At 39.8% G+C, this 23,489-nt stretch overlaps 1 protein-coding gene across 5 annotated transcripts in view; it reads right to left on the bottom strand.

The window, feature by feature from the left end:
* The window catches only part of LOC102215251 (cyclin-dependent kinase-like 5), a 52,079-nt gene extending 30,257 nt beyond the window's left edge, over nt 1-21,822 (bottom strand). For 3 of the 5 annotated variants that reach the window (XM_005732355.2, XM_005732359.2, XM_005732358.2), the window contains exons 1-3: nt 21,673-21,822; nt 19,477-19,698; nt 17,549-17,583 (exon numbers count right to left, since the gene is read on the bottom strand). In XM_005732355.2, the coding sequence (XP_005732412.1) occupies nt 17,549-17,583; nt 19,477-19,540 (99 nt within the window). In that variant the 5' untranslated portion in view covers nt 19,541-19,698; nt 21,673-21,822. Of the gene's footprint in view, nt 1-17,548; nt 17,584-19,476; nt 19,699-20,363; nt 20,517-21,587; nt 21,604-21,672 lie in introns of those variants that run through there. The other 2 variants (XM_005732357.2, XM_005732356.2) reach the window with 2 other exon arrangements.
* Between the last annotated feature and the right edge of the window lie 1,667 nt (nt 21,823-23,489).

Genomic DNA, 23,489 nt, shown 5'->3' with positions numbered 1-23,489 from the left:
AAAGATCACCAGCTTTTGTTTACTTTTAATTTCTGGCCACACCCGAACCAGAAATGCAGCAGCTGTTTGTTTCGCCTTTAAAAACATCTGGAAATATACGGCGCCTATGATGTCGCTTTGGTTGTGATTAAAGCTCCCACTGTGGGATTATTTTTCACTTCCAGACACTGATAAATCGGTTTTGTAACTATGCAAATCTCACCCACTGGAACTGATAAAAGACGTCAAATTAAATTAAGTTATTCATCGTTCATAATCTTGATTAAATCAGTCATCTCCTGTGTTTTCCACAATTAGTCAGTGGAGGATGCAGTCATAACGCTGCCGTGTTACTTTGTGCATCATTTTTCCATCTGGTTTGAAGTGTTTGCTGCCGATCTTCTGTGGCAAACTACAACACTGAACCCAGCATTAGGAGCATTGGTTTTGTGTCACAGGCTTGTAAAGCTTCATATTATTAGTGTCAAGATCCCATGCTCAACTGTCCAAACAAGGAGATCAAACGTGAACCGCCAGGCTGTGAGATTTGGTAATAACAGCTCTGTAGTTCTCCGTGATGATAAATGCTCCAAGTGCAAAGCCAATAAAATTTTCAATGGTAGCAGAAAAATTACCCCAAAGCAAAGCGAGAGGCTGGTGAAAAATGTTTAGGTTGCAGCTTTAATTTTGCCCCAACAGAACTATCGATACTGTACAAAGAGCCAGAGTTTTCCTTCTTTGGCCCAGTGAGCACCTCTGTACAGAAGGCTGCTGAGCCAGCACTTCAGACAATGCAGGGGACTCTAGGTGATGTTCAATGATAGCCCCTCACGTCCTTGGAGATAACTCCTATGGACTATCTAAAAGGCATAAAAAAGTAAGAAGGACCTACGCTAAAAGTGTCAATCAATCCTCTTTCTTCATTTTAAAATGCAACATCAGTCCCACAAATCCTTATACAGCCTTTAGCTGATCCAAAACACTGAAAGTGACTGAAATTAGATGTGATATTTCTCCCAAATTAGTTTTTCTTCATTTAGAAGTTCAATCTTTCTTCTCACATTCAAACTCCTGAAGGATAAGTCTCCATCAAGACCTCGCTGTATAGGTGCATTCACATGTCTCACTGTTGGAGATTTCACCAGTTCTGATTGGTCTGTTTGGTAATATATGGTGTAGGTAGAGTAACCCGAGGAGTCCTTGGACACTTTATGCTGTCTTCTTTTCCGTTACACCCCAAACAGAGCAGATGTCTGACCCTCGCTGAACCTGGGTCTGTTAGTTTTCTTCTTGTTAAGGAAGTTTTTCCTTAAAAGTGGGGAGTTTTCCCTCCCCACTGTCACCAAGTGCTGCTCAAAGGGGATTGGTAGATCATTGAGGTTTTCTTTCTAATATTCTGTTGTTTTTACTTTACAATAGAAAGCAATGAGGTGACTGTTGATGTGAATTGGTGCTGCATAAATTGAATTGGATTAAGGTTAGCTGCAGGATAATGATTCTGTGAAATAAAATGTAAGATTGTCCTTGGCATTATCATTGTGCCTTCTGCCAGTGAAGACATTTACTGTTTTTGTTTTATTTTTACATCTTTGAAATATGTGTTTAGACTCCGATAGCCCTAAAGCCTTGTCTCCTTTCTGAGTTTCAGTAAAATAACCAGCTGTTCAGTATTTATGAGCACGAAGTCCAGCATGCACACTTTCACCTGCGATCGGAGAGCAAAGCAGAGAAACCAGGTCAAAAGTGAAAAAATGGCCTCCACTTGAACAAGGAGTCAATGCAGTAGTGTAAATAAAGCTTTTGCATAGCCTTAGTTGGATTAAACATGTCACCATAAAGTGAAAGAAGCATAGAAAGGTTTCCTTTTAAAATTAAAACTTTCCTTTTCGACAGAGCTTATAGTGAGGGCTGAATCAGGTGACCCAGAACTATTACTCAATCATCCTGCTATTGTCTCAAATTGCTGGTGCACATCCTATGATCCACTGAGCATCTCTCTTCCTCTTTTCACTTCTGTATGTTCCTCTTCTCGCTTACCTCAGCTGTTTGAGGTTGATAGATGCTCCTACCTGTGCTGGGTTCTTCCAGAGGTATCTTCCTGTTAAAATGGAGTTCTTCCTCCCCACTGTCACCAAACGCTTGCTCACCGGGGTTCTCTCTGTGACATTAGCGGCTTTACGTGGGCCTTATTTGTGATATATTAGTACTTTTCATTTGCCCAAGACAATAACGTCACTGTTAGACAATCTGCTCGCTCTTAGTTTGAAGGTTCATTTGCTGCTAAATGAGTGCTTGCGAGTGCATATGCCCCCTCCGCTTTGATACTGCCACAATGCAATCCTGTGGGAAACTCTGAATATTGTAGGGTGTTCACCTAACATTATGCAGCACTTTAAAATGACAGCTGATCTGGCACTATTTAAATAAATAATAAGTGAATTTAATCCTAACATGCACTCTTGCAAAGTAAACTGGGTTGGCTTGCTTTATGGTACTAGTGAAAAGTGTTTGTGCAGGGCTGGGCAATGACTGAATAAATGGGGTCAAGGCAAAAGCTAAAACGAACTTTAGGTAAATGATTCACTAAAACTAAACTGCATGTTAAAGTCGGCTGAAGCCAGGTAGTGCTTTCTGTGCACGTTGAGCTCTGTAATGTATAAACACGTGACAAAAAGAAAAAGCCCATATCCAGGACGTGCGCACACAAAAGGCTGCACCAACAGGTGGGCCGAGCCTGGCGGTCTGCGCTTGACAAAGCTTCAGATTTATACTTTAAATAGCCTCCATCTATCAGGAGACAGTTACAACTTTAACATTCAGACAGGAAACATGTGCCCCCTCTACATCTCTCTCTGTCTTTCTCTCTCTCTCTGGCTCCTAATAGGACCACATAGGCAAGTGTTCCACTCAAGGTGACCCATTTAATGCTGTGAAAGTCCTGTTTTTCCTCTTCTGTCCCAGTTTCTGTTCACTGGGTGCAAAAATAACTGTTCGCTTCAAATGGGGCGGTAGACATTTTTTTCCCACTAAATAAATCTAGATGTTATTGACAGCTTATATGGGAGGGAAAAAAATTACTGCATCAGTTCAATTATTGGCGGAAAAAGCACCAGCAGTTATATAATCTTGAAAAAAAAAAGAAGAAGACTTGAAGCAGTACTAAAATAAAAGATAATATGAAAAAAATGATTAAGATAGGACAAACAACAGATGACTGCGGAGTGGTCGTGACTCACTTGATGCTACACGGCAGCTCCTAAAACACTGATGGGCCTGTTAGATCTAGTCAATACACTAATTGCTAATTTTTGAATTGCAGCATGGCAAGTTACAGGCAAAGGCAATGCAAACACGACTAATCTCCAGCAGATAATAGATTTCTGTCTCAGTGGGCAAAGTGACACAGCATTAAAGAGTAAATTATCCATGAATCACACAGCAAAAAAACGTCTTAAATGACTCTATAAGCTAAATATGTTTGAGCACCACGTATTACACTTGTGGCCACAACCTAATTAGACATCACACCTAGTGTTACTCCTTCACAGCCTACTTGCTAGCATGAAGCCACAGTGCAAAAATACAAGGGTGCCAGATTCCGGTCAGATGTGGAGGGTCAAAAGGCAAAAAAATAAATAAACGTGCTATTCTGAGAGTAACCTCACAGTTTAAAAGCATATGCTTTCAAAGCCAAAGCCGCCACTGCTAATTGCTTCTGTGCACTCAGAGGTAGGTATTAAACAATACCCACCTCTGTCATGGAAACAGCATGACATGAACTGGCATGAAAAAAGCTTAAGGTGAATTAACACAATAGGCAAAATCCCCACTAAAAGTGCCGTGTTACGATCTAAAAGTCAGGCTTTGTGTTGGTTAATGATATGGGGAAAAAAAGGGAAATCAATCAATCAACAGCCAGTAATGCAAAGATTTAAACCTGCAGCTCAGCAGCGTCAAACCTGGGTTCACTAAGGCTTATATAGTTTATACCCTAATAAAATAAACAGATAAAAATCTCCTGGATTATACAGGGTGTATCCAAAAGAAATCATCTCTGATTTGTGCTTTTATTCCACAGCCATTCACTGATAACAATCGAGACATGCACTGTTAGCAAGAGGTTTCACATGGTTGCTGGTAGGTAGCACAAGTCATGTTCGCAGAAGTATGGGACAAGTTTAACCATTGTATGGATATATGCCGGGCGTCCAGAGGTGGACAAATGGAGGACCTGTGGACATTGTAAGTTTTGTATGGAAAACTTTATATTCAGACATCTATTTTAAAATATACCAGAGGCTTCTTTCTATTGTTTTAAAAAATATAGCCTTTATAGATGGGATGATGCTCCATATAGCCTTGGCCTTACATCATTTAGTCATGCATGACTGCTGGCAGTACATGTGGGGTGGCAAAGCACAATCTTTAGTTAGTTCAGTCAGACAATCTTGGCATATCAACTAATATCCCAATGCTAAAGTTGATCTCTTTATCCTCTTATACACTACTAAAGCTGCTTTAGTCTGCCCATAGTTGCTGTGCACCTGCAAGCAACTTTGCAACCCATCTCTTCCTTTCACACGTGATGTCACTGATGCTTGGACTAGTGTGTGCTCGGTTCTCGCTGTTGTATGAAGGTAAGTATGGTGTTCTCTGCACCCGTGTAAATATAAATGAGCGTAGAGTGAAATAACAATGTTATTTGGTCCTACTGTGGCCCTGATTGAGCTGCTTTTCTATTGCAAACACATCAAAAAGCAGTTTAATGCGAATAACCCCACACAGCCCGTGTTTAAGAACTTTTTTAAACATTTATTTAAAAATTCAGCGTCTGAGAGTGGGAGACATTTTAGTGAATAATTTACTCTTTACTAAAAAACAGAGAGCAGATAGATGTAAAACCTCACTGTGGTACAAATTTGATTAAAATTTTATATGTATGCTCTAGTCATCGACTTGATTGGTAGCAAAGGCACCCACAGTACCATGGTAGCTGGCACCCAAGTCTTGAGCCTGAGGCTGCAAACAATACACCAAACATTCATCTTAATACCAAATATTTTAAAACGGCAGTGAGGTGGCATTTGCTGCATTAACGGGCTGTGATATATGGTCTCACTCGGCTGTATCTTAGTGAAAAATGACTGACTGATCCTCCACCATTTCCTGAACATATTCGCTAAGGACGACTTCCTTTTGGCATCAATCTCCGGCCCTCGGGGGTTTTATGAACCTGAACCATGCCAGGAAAATACAACCCCACGCCACAGTGGAGCTGCCAGGAGCCTTCACCATAAGAAGCAAGCATTGTGCCCTGGCATGTGCCACATATGTTCGTGTTCACTTGCTATTAACAGGATGACTCATGTGATCATGTGATGCTTTCTGCTACTCAGTAGAACATTCGCTCTGTTCTTAACCCTCAGATCACAAAACCTGTTTCAACCCAATTCAATTCAACCCATGCAAAGCATTTATTATTGTCCGCAAAGTTTCCTCATACTAATTAATGAAAGTGCCAACTTACTGCAGGAGGGAAATTAATTTACTTGTTTACTTAGCTGTCAGATCCTTCTTGCATGTCAAGTAATGCATGGAGATACCTGTCAAAATCAACTTAAGCCTGTCTTTCCCTTTGATTTTCATGCCAACATATCATTAGCATCTCTTCTCATGGCTCAAAAACTGTTGGACAATTGACTGACAAGCAGTTTCAGGGCCAGGTGAAGCCTGCACCCTTGTTATTTCATGACAAATGAAGCAGACATAATATTTCAAGTTGATTCCAGACGTCAAATTTGTACTTAAGAGTTTTTCATTCTAATTTTAAATTCAAAGTCTAAAGAGATAAGGTGCAAGTGCAAATGTGCGGGGTCATCATTAGGACGACAACAAAATCAAAACAAAAACTTTACGAGTGGCCACACCAAGAATCTGGTACATTCTTAAAAAGAATGAATGGACTGGCTCAGCAACACTAAAAGGTCCGAAAGGCCACAGAAAACAATTAAAGTGCATGATAAGAGAATTATTTCCACAGTTCCAAAAAATAGCATCCAATCAAGTCAAGAACACTCTCAGGGAAATGTCAAGGTTTCAAAATCTGCAATCGAAAGACGCCTTCATGAATGGAGATACAGGTGCTTTAGAGGAAGGTGCTAACCACTGGACAGATGAAACTGAGATGAACTTGCAACAGAATTATGGGAAGAGGAAAGTTTGGAAAGGGAGAGAAACGACTCCTAATCCGAACATACCGCATCATAGTGGAGGAAGTGATATAATGCAGATATGTATGGCTGCCAGGGGAACCGGGTCACCGGCGTTTATTCTGACTGCTGATAAAGTAGCAGGATAGAGGGTACGGTGCTATACTCTCAGCTAGAGAACAGCAAGAGTGAGTTTTAGGACAGAAACTCTTGGGCTGCTTGAAATGGGATATTCTTCAAAGGCCAAGTCAGTCACCTGATCTCAAACCCAACAAAGCATGCTTTTCAGTTACTGAAGACAAGACTGAATGCAGAGAGACCCAACTGAAGGCAGTCGCAGTGAAGGCCTGCAGAGCATCTCAAGGGAAGAAACACAGTAAAGCTTAATATGTTCAATTTGCAATCAGTGACTACAGGGAGCAATCGGCTGACAATTTTCATCCATGTACTAAAAACGACCCTTTCAAATAAAATAATGATAGGTTTACCTTCTTTTTTTTTTTGCCGTTCTTTATTCCATAATTTCACAGCTGCAAGTCTGAAAGTCAAAAATACACCTGATCTTACTACGGGAAAAGAGGCTTGCCAGGAAATAATGTCACAACTGTGGACTTCTATATCCTGCATAATTTACTCCACATTATATAACAGTATGAAAGCTAAATATTCTGTGCAACTCACACAGTCTCTGAACTCTTTTGAACTGAAATGCAAAAAAATGCAAAAGAAAAAATCATGAAGCATTTATGTCATGTGATCTTGAGCGCTGAAATGAATAATGAAGCAACTGTAAAATGTTACAAAATACGTGTTTTAAATTTAAATATGCCACTGCTTAAAAACTCAGCTCATTCTAAAACTAGCTGCACCTCTTATTCACACTGTAGTTGGAAAAGTAAATCTTTACATTTTTATAGCTGTGCTTGTCTTATTTCATAAGGGTTAGGAGATTAAAATGTTGTTTTTAGTATATTGTACTAACTTTAGATTATGTTTCTGAACATGTGCAATTTACCTGTGCATCTGTCGCTAAAACGTTAGATGTTTTTTGAATGAAGGTTACAGGAAATGAGAAAAAAAAATAATTTAATGACATTATTTGGTAATAAACACCTCACACCTGCTGTTTCTGTGCTTGTTCATCATTTATTCTGTCAGCAGTAATGTGATTGTACTTCATACATGGTCTATGCAGGCATAACAGGCCAACGTAACATCCACAAAAACAAACCAGGTGGTTTTAAGTTATGTTTTGACGTGGAAAACAGCCGCCTGTTTGTTGATGTTTTTGTAGAAGAGGAAGATGACACCTCACGCACTCACACCTGTGCTGCTGTATCCTTTATGCTGCAATCATTGCAGACTCCTAAGACATACAGATCGTATTGATGCTCTGACAGGAACACTTTCCCTGAAAGGTTTATTGATATTTGACAAATAAGTCTGTAGTGATGATTTTTGCTTTCTATCTTTGTGGACACGTCAAACCCGAGTAGCTCTGCATCTATTAGCCATAAAAATTATAATTTGTGTTATTAGTCTGAAAGCACACAGGGAGCTGAAACTAAAAAAGAGGCGTTCGAATACAGCAAAATGTTTCTTTGATCAAATGTTACAGCGAAGAAAAAGCAGCTGAGTCAGGAAATTTTAGTGACGCTGCAAAAATTTACATGTTGTTTTAATGTTAGCTTATAGCTACGGCTGTAAGGTAAGCTAAAAGCTAAACTAGACCATTATTTTACATTTTTGTGAGATTTGTAGAAATATCTGCAAGAACGAAACTGAGACTTTATTATTTTCTCTGAACATCCAGATGTATTTTCTGATGTTGAATGCACTTTACTGCCAGTATCTGTCACATTCAAGCTTGTGAATAGATGGTAGATGTGAGTTGGCTGTGTGGTAAGCAGCTTGTTGTAATCATTATGTTGCTTCATGAGTTCTTTATGTGGACCAGACTGTACGTCACTGAATATTTTCAGTGAATTAAAGCATGTCCTGTCTGACCTCCAGTGAAACTGAGTTAGACACTCGCTGGTCTAAGATGCAAACATGCTTTAATAACTATATATCATGTCTAACTTCACAACTTCAATAAAAAATAAAATGTTTTGCTTGTTCCCATGGTGTTAATTACTTATGAAGCATCATGATTATCCGATCTGAATACATTTTTATGTGAAATTCTCAGTTTACATCGTTTTACACATGATGTGAATTTCTTAAAGACTGATGCTTTTGTGGCTTATTAGGCGGTTTAAATTCATTATTAGTAACTAGTAGTATGAGAGGGTGTGTTAATAGGAAACCTGTGTTTGTGACTCTTCCCAGTCATGTGATTAAAATATCTTTATGAAACATTTTAATTTGCGAAACATAAACCATTTCTTTCTGCACAGTTACAAAATGAAAGCAGCAAATGGCATGCTGGGTAATAGTAACTAACAGCCTGATGGGAGGGGGGGACAGAAGAGACCGGAGACGCCCCAGAGAGGAGCTGTGTCTGTTTCTGCCAGCTAATTTTTAAAAAAGTCCCAAAAGGAGTTTGTCTTGTCATCACTTATATATAGTTCCGTATTTTGTGATGAGTTTTTGTTTCTATTTTGATTTGAATTCAGTTTCATTTCAGTTTCTACAGCAGATTTGTTTATTTTAGTTACATTTTTGTTTTAGTTCTGTTTTGTGAGTCTTTCTGAGTGATCAATGTTGTTTTTGTGTCCATGTGTTTTCTATGCAGTTCAGCCATGATGGAACCAAACATGATGGGACTTTTGCCATTCCCTCACATCCATCCTAGTAGTTTCAACAATTTAATGTCGGAATCTGCCGACATTTGTGAGTCCGTTGTGATTATTTTTCGTTATATTGAAAAGTTGATTGTTATTCTTTCACAGACAAATTGAAAAACTGCTGCAAAAAATAGCAGGAAGTGCAACAGTACTGAACAGGCCAATCACAGCAGTTGCGTCTGCGCCATGTAGCTATATTTCTACGACTAATGCCTGATTTAGACTTCTGCAGAAAATGAATGTCTTAACTTAACCCTACACTGTAACCTTCCACACCATTCAGTTGTTGCGGTCTTTGTTTTTAATTATTATAATGTGGAGGGTGTTTGCCAGGGTTAGGATTTAAGAAGTTTGTAATAAATGTTACAATATAAAAACAACACTCAGTGAAGGCACAGATACTTCAATAAAGATGTGCTCCAAAGCCTCATCAGACTGGGTGTGTTGACAAATCTGGGCATATTTCATATAGACTAATGTAATTATTCGCTCACACTGCCCAGCTGTAGACACGTTTTATTTTATAAATAAAGTTTTATTGTTTCAAGTTCCATCACAGAGAGGAGAAGCTCCAATATGGAGAGCGGACAAGCTGAGTTTCTTTAGTTTCTTCAACCCCTGCACACACAGCATGAAATATTACTTAACTGAAAACAGCTTTGAATATCAATATTTGATTGATAGAAAGGTGCACAAGGTCCCAACATGACCCATGACATTTTTCTGAGTCATATATCGTTTGCATATGTCTTTGTTGTGAGAATGACTCATTTAAATTCACGTGAGTCTGACTGGAATCCAATTAAAGCATCGAGCTGACGCCGCTGCATTCAAGGGCCGTGACTTTTCATGTAGAAGGTCAATTTCTTTATAATTGACGAAAACAGATAATTCACTGCTTCTAACTGATTGTTATTAAAGGAGACATGACCCTCCTGTCCATCTTTTACCTCTTTTTTGGTTTGATTGTCTTTAGAAATCAGTTCGTGGGTGTGTAGTATAAGAGATGTTCTCTGCTTAAACAAATATTCTGCACTGCTATGTTTAAATTCCTGCTTCCACAGTCCACACACTGTCGCGTGGTACAAAAACACCAGTGTACAAGGCCACGCAGAGGCCTTATCCAGGATTTAGATTAGCTTTCAGAGAGAAGCCTTTGTATTTGACTCAGATAAGTTTCAACAAAGAGTTTCATTTGTAAGTCACCCCGTCTCAGAGTTTAGTGGGAAGTCTTAAAACACAACACATGGCAAACAGAAAGTGTGTCACATGTTTATCCCCAGTTTTAACCATTTCTTCTTCCATTAAGGTTCTCAGTGATAGACTTCAATATAGTATGGGTATTTTATATATTAGAGGCCAGTATGCACTAGACTGGTCTGATGACGTTAAGGTTTGCGGTTAAATATAACACATCACTCATTTAGAGCAAAAACACAAGCTCACGTGCAGTAATCATATGAACACTCGTCCATTAAACATTGTTGTGTGTGCGTGTGTCAGATGAGAGCCGCATGTGTGGCAGTTCGCTCTGTGATCTCCGTTGAGCAAACATACCTTTTTAACATGTGAGGTCAAAGTTGTGCAAGTTTCACTGGCAGTTTCCACTCCCAGTCCTGATATTCCCAGTTTCGTCAACAGTGTGAATAAACCTTATCGCCAAGTTCGAAATGTGCTTTTGCAAATTTACAGATTTTTAATTTTGAAGAAAAGATACAAATGATATGCAACCAATCAAAGTCCAGTAATAACTTAATTTTACTGTAGGCATTAAAGAATACAATCTTCTTATTGTCATTTATACAGATTAGAAAGCAAAAAGAATTTATGATGTGATATTAATTAATATTGGACTTAGTTTGTTAATTTCACTTTTTAACTTATCGCTCAATCAGAGTAATTTGCTTACCCGAGCTCATCAACATTCTTTAATATCAGCTGAATATTACTAAAAGAATAATATCAAACTCATAGCGGTGGGGTTTTTGCACCCTGGAGTCACATCCAAACTTTTCTTTATGCACTTACTCTCACCGTGAAACTGACCATGAATCAGAAACCTGACTTGTTAGTATTGAAGTATCATTATATAAATAAAATATTTAGTTACATTTTATTTATGTAATGCTAGTCATCTCAAGACATTTAAATATTGTCGGATTTTACCTCAGAACATATGGAGAAAACCCCACACTGCACTTGGAGATGGTGGGGAGGAAGAACTACTCTTCAACAGGAATAGACCTCAAACAAAACAATCCTTGCTGAGAAGCAGCAAACCATCATGACTAGTAGTGGTATATAAACACATCAGAGATGAAAAGAGGGGACCCTGATTCTATAGCAACAGGATCTCTTCCTGTTAAAAGGGAGTTCTTCTTCCTCACCATTTCCAAGTGTTTATTCTTAGATGACTGTCTGATTGTTGGGCTTTTTCCTCTTATATTGTAGGGTTTTCACTTACTATAAAAAGCATATTGAGATTACTGTTGTTAAAGCACTATATAAATAAAACTGAAGTGAAGTTAAAATATTGACAGGTGTGTACGAGAGAGAGCAAAGGGAAGTTAATGATATGTAACAGAAGAAAAAATGAGTTTGAAGTGAAAAAAGAGGAGTGGAGAAAAAGTGCTACATCAAGCTGATCAATGTCCACCGACCGATAAAGAGACAGACATAACGTGACAACACAAACAGTTCATAGATCTTTTTCTTTTACTTTTAGTTCTAGATTTAACTTCTTCATAACTACCAAGAACTGACTCAAATCTATATACCAGGACTAAAGAGTGGCTCAATAGAGGAGCTCTGGAAACCTCCTACACCTTTCCCCACATCAGTCATCAGATCAAGTTTTATTCATTATAACTATTTCTGTCACTTTTGATCTGAACTGTCAACCTCAGTTAAATGACTATTGTTTCACACTAGCTTTTTACAGACACCTTGAAGAGTGGCCTTTCTGGACAGCTATAAAAGCCTATCCCTCGTGTAACTGTTGGATAAAACATCATAGAAATGCATTTTCAAACACACGTCTGTCTCAAGCCTCCGCAGCTCACATAGGTCACACCTCAAGGGCAGTCACAAAAATCATTGCGTGCAGAAAATGTGCATTTTGGTAAAAAATAAAATAAAATCAGTTTCAGCTTGAACCTTTAAAGCTTAAAAAAACAGCTGCACTGTGACATCTTTTAAGCGACATCAGCGTGATTAAGCCTCTTAATTAGCTTACAATAAATTAGCATAATTCATAGGGCTTTATCAAGCATCAGCAGGCAAGAGAAAAAGTCCTGAAGCATCCTCGTGGCTCACTTGGCAAAAGGTGGATCTGTAGCTGCGGCATCCATGAATCTGGTAGCCCCCTCATTTCCTCACACCATGATGATGGGCTGCATTCCCAAAAGAGTGGCCAAAAATGAATTAGTGAACCCAGGCGTGTTCTTACGGTTATCTATTTAAATCGACAAGAAAATAATAACAAAGGAGCCAGAAGTACAAGACAAAAGCTCCTCTGTGTCTCTGTGTGCTCAACCCTCTTGACACAGCAGCATGTTGCAGTTTTACTCTGAGCACTCTCTTTATCAAAAAGCTGTGGCAACATTTGGCAGAGCAGCAACAAGAGTGAGTGAAGCTGGAGAGTGCAAAAGCATTACTGAGAACAACTGGGTCCCTGTAAGGTATGAGGTGATTCTGTCGAGCCTATTTCAGTCGGGGCCGCTATAGTCAAAAGAAGATTGTTATTTCCATCTGCAGTGATTTATATTTAGCTGTACGGCTCTGTTCTGAACCTTCCCGCCCTTCCACATGTATGCATGAAAAGCCTGCGGCGGAGAGCGGCAGCAAGAGCCCCACACAGAGCAGAGCAGGCATCAATGACAGCAGACATGACACTGATTAAATCAGACACAGCATGAAAAGGAGCAACTGTAGACAGGCTAAAGCAACTCAAAGATACCCATTATGCTCATTTCCAGCTTCAGGTTTTACTAGACCTGGACTCTACTAGGGTAGCTTTGCATGAATCACAGTTAAAAATAATCATTGCTTATTTCACACTGGGCCTTTAAATAGCCCTGCACTTCGTCCTCTGTTTAAAAAAGAAAAAAAATTCTCCCCTTTTCTTCTCATTGGCCACCCCTCATAAGCATAAGGTTTAAGTAGCAGATGGGTGGAGCTGTGTGCCCGAGATGACTATATTAGGGAAATCTCCTCTCTCTGTCCTTTCCTGTACATACGCCCACCTCTTTATTTGAAAGTGTAGCAGCATATGCAGAACAGGAAATACGGTAATACATAATAGGTTACTTTATATATCTTTTTTACTCGGTGGCGACTATGTAAACAGACTTCCTGCTCAGCATTTGCTGACATAGGAGTCAGCATTTGCTCACCGCTAATATCTGTAGAAAATTGCTCAAAGGTTGTTTATCTTAAACAAACAAGATCAGGTTAGGTTAAAAAAAATCCCACTAGTGATGTTGAGGACGTCTCAAAAACCCATTTAATATGATACACTTGATTTTAAGGAGTTAATAAAGGTTTTTCAAATGTCAGGATAACTGACACAATGTTTACTTCAGCACATGTGCGCTTGTAGGAGTGAACCGCAGAATCGATCATGACAACTAGTCATTCGAATGTCCTACACAGTGTTTAGGATAATGTTCAAGACACATTAATGAAGTAAATGATCAACAATCTTTCGTAAACAGACGCCAAAAGGATCATAAATCACGGTTATTAATATGATGAGGAAGCACGCAGTTATCACAATCGTGTAACAATGCCAGAGAAGCAAACATTCAGCATTAAGATCAAATCTTTTATCCCGTTTGTGTCTGCATAAATATTTAAGGAGAATAACTCTGCAAGAATAATAAATCATCCGCATATATTTATCTACTGCGAAAAACCCCTTTGCTGCTGCTACTGCTGACAATAAAATGATTACACCTGAATGAAAAAAAACCCCAGTTATCTATGTCCTCCGCCTCCTCTCTGTACAACAACCAGCCCAGCTGACTCTTGAGGATCCTGTAATGTCGGGTGCACACACTGTAATCCGTCGCCTTTTCAAACACATTCTGATTATTGCGTAGAAACTGAATGCACGTTTCCCTATTTCCATCCCTCCTATATCTGGCCCCACGTCTTTCTCGGATCTAATTATTCCTGTTAAATACATGTACTGGGTAGTGCAAGTACAAAGGGGCGTGTCACTGGTGAAATAAATGTGTTTTGTGAGAAAGAGCAGCTGCAGTGCCATATAAATGCAGCCATTTTCTCTGGTCAGTGCACTTCCCTGCCCATCCTCACAGCATCATCAAAGCCTTGCTAAGCTTATGTGTTTTTCCGCTTATACACACGTGTGTGTGCGAGTGCGTGAAGAGTGTGTTTGACACTGTGCCAGCCTCTGTGTGTATGCACACATAATTATGCAGCATAGATCTGTGAGTTAGCCCTTGAAAAAACATGCCAGTTCATTCACGCTAACAATACGATATTTTCCAGATGGCACAGGTCCACATTGATCTGCAGCCAGAGCATTTATCCTCCGGTGCTTTCACACATCAACCAATAAAGTCACCAGCAGAAATTCCATCAAAAATGCATATATTACTGAGTTTCTAACCAACAAAAGGCCCAGGCAATGTGTGACAAAATGTCAGGCTTCTGGGGGCTCGTTTGTTTCGAGAAATCATTTTTTACCAAATAATGATCTAATTAAAAATGCATTCCAAAAACGCTTTACCAACTAATGAAAATGCGTTTCGTGATGTAGCTCATTAATATACACGTGTGTATTTTTACCCAAAGCACTATTATCGCATCACGAACAGAAAAACATGAGTCTCATTGAGGAACAATGCACTCATATCTGAGAGTCACTAGAACGGCAAAATCTTCCGAGATCACGAGCATTCAGCCATTATTGGTTGATTAGGTCAACAGTTTCTACAGATCTGTGTCTTCAAAGCTAAACTGGAGGTAAGTAAGTATCATGTTGCAAGATGAATATTGCTACCTTACAAAGCTACATGTATTGCATCCAACAACTACACTTTCCTTTAGCTTAAGTTGAGCTCCACCATCTCCTTCGTGGATTAATCAGGCTTTAACCCCCAAATGTTCCTCTACCAGCTAAACAATCATCATCTCTGCTTGATGTTTGTGTCATTAAATCCAAATTAAACCAATGTGTAAAATAAAATATAGAGTACAGAAGAATATCACGCTCAGGTATAATGTCTTCTGAGCAGAGCCGTACACGCAGACATCTGAGGACTATACCAAAATCAGCATTATCTTTTTTAAAACAAAGCTCTGATGAGGTTTAGGATAGAGCTACCTAAACCTTGTCAAAACTTCCTCCGTCTCTGATTAGGCAACATATCAGCCTGGCAGATGTACGCTGACGCTGAGCTTTATTTCATCCTGTTCTGATAAACTTTTGTTGCTGAATTTTGACGCTGACGGGTTTTCGCACAAATGAAGACAATACCGAGAGCGTTGCAGACAGCAGCCGCCATCTGTGGTGCGAACCTAACGGCGGTTTATTGATGTGAGTTCTGTTGTTCGAAAACGGAGACATTGGCATTTGCAGACGCCTCGGCCTGTGATCAATCAGTTTGAATAATATTTATATCCTCGCTCCTATTTTTCCTCCCTCAACATCAACCCTTTGTGTTGTTGTCTTTTTATTTTTGTTATAACATTTAAGCTAACTGCCTGGCATTAGACACCAGGCCACTGGATAAACAGTGTAATATCACTTCTGTAATAAACATGATAAAATGAAGGCAGATGCATGGTAATTGTAGAGCAAGTAAAAAAACCTGCTGAGGATTTTGATAGGAGAGGCTGAGAAAGTGTTTTTGTCTCCTTCTTGCAGATCTCTGTAAGTAGGAGGTAGTTAGCCTCTCTTATTCATACTGGATTGCTGTCAATTCCTGGCACAGCCTCTTCCTCACATGGACTGAGATGACAAGGCTATTACTGCAGTGTGGGTCGTCTGCTATTTTTTTTTTTTGTGGTTGTTTTGATTTCCTTTTTCTTTTCCTAAAAATTAACTGCTTAAACAGAGTCTCCTTTATGTGAATAAAAAAATCTAAGTAGTGGAAGAAATGAATTTATCCTTCAAAGCAGATCTTGCTCTCCTGAGTGGAGACAAAAGGACTATAACCAGTTATCCAGCAGTCTGCAGGAGCATCTGTAACTGTAACCCAATGCGACAACAACACTAAACAAAAACGGTGCGACCAGGTTCGTGAGGAGTGCTTGCTCCTTTGGAAAACAAACACGATCTAGATCAGAAGTTCTCTGGGCCTGATTCAGATAGCCTTTATCTCTTTATCAGGCAAACCAACATTACCCTCTGACCACCACACTCAAAGGACAAGGCTGGTGCTTCACAAACAAGAGCAAACATGTATGAATCAGGCCCCTGGATTAGCTATACCGCTCATTTCAGTATAACATATAGTTACAAAAATATGACCCAAAATGTCCACTGTTGCTCCATTTTATCATGTTATACCATGCTTTAAAAAAAACAAGCTAAAACCATATAAAAAGATGGGTCGTGGATGGGTCTTTAAGCATGGCAATGACCCAAAACATACTGCCAAGGCAACTAAAGAAGAAGTACATTAAGGTCATGGAGTGGCCTAGCTGGTCTCCAGACATCAACACTACAGAAAATATGTGGAGGGAGCTGAAGCTTCATGTTTCCAAGCAGCAGCCAAGAAACTGAAAGGAGTTAGAGAGTTTCTGTAAAGAAGGAAGCTACTACAAGAAACCTCTCACCGTTGTGCAACAACAACAGTTTCTCTACCAAAGTACTAAGTTGTGTCATGTTTTGCTTGAGGATCAAATACTGATTGATATTTATTTATTTATTTAGGACAGTGAATGTTAATGAACATAAATGTAAAAAAAAAATTACATGAATGTAAACATGCCAGACTATAGCCAAAGGCTAATTTCACTCAGCAACATGCAAATCAATGTATAACTTTTATATAACGTTTTTTTTTTCCTCAATTTTTGGTTAATATTCCCTCTCTCCATTAAAATGAAACTAGCATAAATACAAGAGACTGTTGATTTCTTTCTAAGTGAGCAAAAATCAAATAATTATTTACCCCATTGCACTTCTAAAGCAGATCACGTATAATATTTAACTTCTTAAGAAAGAAATCATCACAGTACTGGTAGCTTTTTTGTAAATGTTACTTTAACAGAAGCAGCGCAACTGTTCGACCATAAATTATACACATTTGTGCTCTAGTGAGTATTTACAGCAGTGTATGTGAGATTAGCTTGAGCCATAAAACACTGCCCCGGTTCACCGTAAGGAACAATCGAGTCACCAAGTGCAACAGCGTGACTCATTTATGTGTTTTTTACAGAAAACAACAGAGCTCCACAACACAGAGGAATAAACACATTCTGGCTTTACTGTTAGTTTTTCATGAGTTTTGCTGACAAACATAAATCTTTTGCCCTTTAAAACTTCGTTTTTTCATATTGACAGTGTATTACAAACATAAATAATGTGAACCTTACCTTGTGTCGGCACTTCAGAACAACACCATAGGCACCTGAAACAGAAGCAAAAAGCAAGATTACTTTAATTTCCTTTACTGTTTATTCATCCATTCAGAGTAACTTTTTCTTTCAAGTAGAATCAATAACAGTAAATAATAAAACACAAAATCAGCTTGAAACTCTGTAATTAACATGCCACCATGATCTACAGCCATAAACAAACAAGAGAAAAGCTTTTGAAATAACCCCTTCGAATGCTTCCTATATGTTCGCATGAACTACACATGAACTAAACCCCCCCTTTATAAAAAGGACAGGTGGTCCAGAAAGTAGGACACAAGTGTTGGCAAGCTACTGTAGATCTGATGTTATCGACCCTGGCAGTCACACACATGCATCCCCCGAGGGTTCGAGAGGAATTCTTGGACCAAGCAGACATATGACGAATGGATCTGTGCTCCTTTACGAGAACATCAGTGCTGAGAAGTTATCTGCTCTACAGTCGAACACACTTTAAAGACTAAAGCTATGGGGTCTATGTATTATTTATACAACTGTAACAATTTTAACTTGTGTCTTTATTATTATTAATATAATCCAAGACTCAATTTCACCTCTTGAACGTGTAATTATCTTGGGTACGCGCCACCCAGAAGACACTGGTGAGTAAGAAACGTGTAATAACACATCAAGCTATATGTTGGACTGAGGATGTGCTGTGCACATAGCATAACCACCATAACCATACACAACAGCATCCTTAAACTCTTGTTTATTTTCACTAAATCAGCCACCTTCAGCATCTTAGTTTGGCTTTAATCTTCACATGTACGTCCAGCGGTTCCAGCAAGCATGACCGCCACCAGTGAAAAATCCACTGACTAACAAGAAACCAAACTGGACAGGATTTTTTTGGTGTATGCAGCCTGGTTTCATGACAATTTAGGACATTTTGTATGTCATTAGTAAAGCAGGGACACATTAGCCACATCTCTTACCCCATTCCTACTAAATTAGTGCACAAAAAGCTGCAAAACGTGCCTGAAGTATTAAAAGATGGAAAATAATTTCTCCCGTTCATTTCCGTCCTTCAATGAAGAGCTGGAGATAACTGCACATAATTCAGTGTATTTTTAATTGCTGGGGTGAGCTGCATGCACTTAGCACTTAGTACTAAATCATTAACAAAACTGACCTCAAGATCACTGAGGAAAAATCTATGATGCTGGGATCAAGCGGAGCACACAGTGCAATGAGTGCTACGGCAGGAAACGGGGAGATGAGCAGGAAAATTTCTACAACTTTTACAGTTTAATGTGACACTAAAAGTGCTGACTTCCTTCCCAACCGGCGCATCATCGGACAGGCACGCAGCTTTTAAAATCCAGCTCGAGATTTCCCCGCATCTTTCTGCCACGCATTATAAAACTTCTAAGACGTGGGAGTAGAAGAGTAAGGGTGTAAAAACTAGGACGTGTGGGTGGCCTCCCTTCAGGGCTACTGCCACTTTCTATCAACCAAGTAGCTCAAGGCAAAACAAAAGCCAGGAGAAGCATTTCAGGGGAATTTAACTATCACACAGCCATGCCCTGCTGATATTTACTACAATAAAGCAAAAGAAATCCCCAAACCACCACTTCATTTATCCAATAAGAACATGAAAGTATGAATCACATTAAAGCATCTAGCTTCAGTTTGTCACATTTAAATTCTTTTGGATAAGTGAATATAAAACAGACGCCCTTGACCTTAATAAGCTGTAAAGGTCAGGCTTTTAATGGGCTTGTTCTGCAGGCAAATTGGTTAAAAACAATCAACCGATGGCTCACTAAAAAGCCATGCAAGTGTGCATGAAAGGCTGGACTGGACTAGTTCTTACTATCTACTGCAGACTGAAAAACAATCGCACAAAACAGGCTTTTCAGCAAGTAAATGACCGCACTTACCTTCACCCACAATCCCAAGGACTTCAAATTTATTCATTACATCACCAAGGTCAGGGATCTTCATGAAGTCAAAAGGTATGCTGTGTGAGGTGGGTGGAGCTCAGGCTCGGGGGCCCCGGCTACAGGACTGCATGAGTCGGCCAGCTGTCGGCTCCTGAGAGGCGAACGCCTGCTGTAAGCCATAATATCCGTCACATGCCTCCGTCAGTGCCTCGTCTTCGCCTGCAGGAAAACAATGCACCAAATCAAAATAGATAAAGAGCCCTCTTAGCTCAGAGTTAAAAGAAAATCTACCGATACTGAATTCACGAAAGCTTCAGAAAAAATGAATCTGTGTCACAAAACTAGCAATCCTTTAGTTAAAGGGTGATTCCTGCTTTGTATAGGTCCCTTTTATTAAGCTGGAGGAGTTTAGAAAGGGTGACTAGAAAGAACAATAATCAAAATGGGTGAAGCAGGGGCTGAAATGTCCCAACTTTTGGTCCCTATTAAAATAAAAAAGCAGGATCCAATTCCCAGAAAGCAGTTTAATACAATCTATCATTCGTCCTCCTTTGCCTGCACGCCCTCATTTCTCGATCTCCATGCCCACAGTTTTAAAACACAGGCTTTCTCCCAGCTAATTGATATCTTCAGCTTTACTAAAGATAACCCTGATCATATCACAAGGGTTATTTTCTCAAGACTTGACGAAGCTCCTCTAGAGCCACAGAAGACACTGCACAAGGGTATTAACAGGCTGTGCAGGCTCCACATACCGAGCGAATAGACGCGAATGTGTGAAATCAGTGGACTGTCTCGTCAGTATAAATTAAGTAAATAAAAAGGTTCCATATTATAGTTTACAGAACCTGATGAAAATGATGGTGAAAATAGTAAATTCCTACCTGTTTAGAGAGAGTGAAAGGGCACCGCACGCATTTTGAACGTGATCAAAGGATTTCCTCTGGTATCCACACACTCTTTATTGAATCAGATAAGACTCCAGATACCACTTTCTCCATTTCATCTTCTCCTAGCTGGAAAGCTCAAGGACTTGTGTAGCCTACACACACACTCACTTGCAATCTCCTACAGAGCTGTGGGCACAGGAGCTGCTCATCACTATGCAAAAACCTCGGCACCAAAATAAACTGAGTCTCCCTGAACACCAAATATCGCTGTGTGGTCTGTTACTCCCTTATCTTACTCAGCAGCAAACCCTCAACTGTAGGCTAAACTCAAACACTTTTCACCTCGCAGAAAATGCCTTTTATTTTTCACTCATGAGTGTGTTTCTGTGCTTCCTTTGGTCCATTTCAGCTTGCAGCCTACATGAGGTGGCATGCAAGCCTATTGTTTTTCCCAAGCAGATTTTTGCCAACTAACCCACCAGGCCCACTCCTGGAAGGATAATATGATCAGGAATGCACAGTGCATGGCTGTAGATCGTATATTTTGTCTCTATCAACAGCATGACTCATGCGTGGTGCGTGGAATTGAAAATGCAGAACCTCCAAAATCTCTTCATATCATCAGTGCACTAGTATTTATGCAGAATTGTGTCTTTCTGATCATTAAAATTTGACAAAGTGGTGGAAATTTGTAGAAAAAAACAACAACAACAACAACAACAACAACAAAGGGATCCATCTAACAACGTCACTCAGGTTTAGAGTAACGTGATGTTTTTTTGGGTTAATTGCACACAATTACGCAAACAACAATGGACACAAGTTTAAATTTAAGATAAAATTATGGTTGAAAAAAGGAAAAGAAATTTACTGCTGTTTATGTAAAAATCTCACCTGCATTTGTGGTGTTGCTTCTTATAACAAGTCTCTCACATTCTTAACAGCTACAAAGGTGAAATGTAGCTGTCACAAATCATCATTTTTAACTGTAGCCTGTGTATCTAATTGTGTATATATGCACATATGTATGCGTGTGCGTGTGTGAGAGAGACAGGGAGCTATGACTGCCCACAGACTGACTGTAGCGCCCACATTTTTAATGCAGAGCAACAGCAAACCCAACAAGTCAAACATATGAAGCCAACTTAACAGAAATTAACAGTTTTTTTCCCCTAGTTGTTGTTGAACCAGCTGATTCAGAAAACATGCATAACAAACCTCCCGCCTGCCTTAACACATAAGAGATCCGAGTCACCCTCGCAGGTTAAGTGTTACCCAAGTAAAGATAAAAAAAACTACTCACTCAGTCACTGTTTTTGGGGAAAAACGATGGAAACAGGCCCATATAAATATATCCACCCACCAACGACGTTATTTTCATTGCAGCAGGCAGCTACAGTAACTGGATCGTGCGGTTGACAAGCTCCGAGCCCATCGCCAGGCAACAGTTCGAGCGACGTGACAGCGGCCAATGAAAATGCTCGGAACTGTTGTTTATTCCAACGCCCCCTTAGTTTCAGCCAATTACAGCACAGATGGCTTCCGGAGAGAGGGGGGGCGAGGGGAGGGTTGCTGAAAACTGTGTTGCGGTCTGAGGGTGTTTGGTATGAAGGTGGGATATTATTGTTCTAATTTCTCAATTACATAATTCTGGCAAATCACACCCCGCGTTCAAATATGACAACATAATTTAGCTAAAGGCCACTCCAAAGTACATAAAGAGGCAGAAAGATTGCCTTTTAAGGATGTTCTGATGTAAGGTGTATACACAAGCTACATTAGAGAGGAGTAAGTGCCTTGCTTAAGGGTAAGGGTAAAAACTGGACAAAACAAACTACAAGAGAGAGTAAGTACACGTTAATGGTGTGTAATAGTGGGATATAAATGCATCAGGGAGTGAATGAGCCATAAATTGAGACTCCCAGCTGCAGTCTCAAAACTTAGAGTGGAATGTGAAGAAACTGCTGTGACTTTATATCCAAATCGTGTGCATTGTTTTCAAGAGAAATCCACTGTAGCTAAACACAGGCTGGGCTGCACTTTTTGCAATGCCAATTTTCACCACTAGGTGGTGCAGTGAGCCAGTAGAACTTATTAATTTAATTACTTATTTAATCGGTAAAGTCATGAAGAACACATTCTTAGTTAAAATGATAGGATGTGGAAAGGAAAAGATTCACGATTCAAGATTCATTATAAAGCCTGTCAACAGAATCTGCAGCAAAGGTACTTTACAGGTACTTTATTTTTCGGACCATAAGGCGCACCGGATTATAAGGCGCATTAAGCGAAACAAAACAGTCAGATAAGTCAAACTTTACTCAACTCATTGTTCTTGCTTCCTCCACTTCCGTACCATTGATTCATTAATGTTAAATTCTCCAGCAGGTACTCTATTCCAATGTTGTTGCAATATATTAATGACCAACCTCTTATTGTGGATGGATTATCTCAGTTGTTCTCCTGACTGACGTTTGGTCCGTTTACAGCATCCTGCCATGCGATTGCATTTGTCCCTAACCATAGGGAACCCTCACGTTAACTTTTATCAAATTGAAAAAAGTTAGCATTCATCCTCCAGCTTCACTGTGTTTATGTTATGCTAACATAGCTATGTCGCTAGCGATCAGATAGCACATCATTATATACCAGCTAGTCCAACTTCAGTATGTCATGGTCCGTGGTCCTGTGTCAGTGGAATGCGTGATGCTCGGGTAGCCACACCCCCGGGCTGGGCCATCACCAGCACACCTGCTCTCCATCACGGTGACTACACGGAGATCTACTTAACCCGGCGCTGACGGATGCTCCACGCCAGTCCGTTAGTCACCCCCACGGTGGTAACCAGACTTTCGCTAAAGCGTGCATTCTCTTCTGGATTGGAACTGTGTTTTAACCTGCCTATTTCTGTCCAGGTTTTCTACTCGGCGTCTGCTACCTGCCTGTCCTCCGGCTCAACAGGATCTCACGGTGCTCACCGGGCCCTTTCACCATTCCTCGGACTTCCTGCTCCTCCACGGACTGCCACACTTCCCTCCCGAGCTCCCACGGTCCCGTTCCACCGTAAGCCCACTACTCTAACCCAGTCCAGATGTGTTTTCCCCGCTTCCCGGCTCCCTA

Source organism: Pundamilia nyererei, unplaced genomic scaffold, assembly GCF_000239375.1.
Source record: "Pundamilia nyererei isolate P.nyererei 1_Seehausen unplaced genomic scaffold, PunNye1.0 scaffold00046, whole genome shotgun sequence".
Taxonomy (NCBI): Eukaryota; Metazoa; Chordata; class Actinopteri; order Cichliformes; family Cichlidae; genus Pundamilia; species Pundamilia nyererei.
Note: the sequence above shows the minus strand (reverse complement) of the source record. Positions and strands in the feature narration are given on the sequence as shown.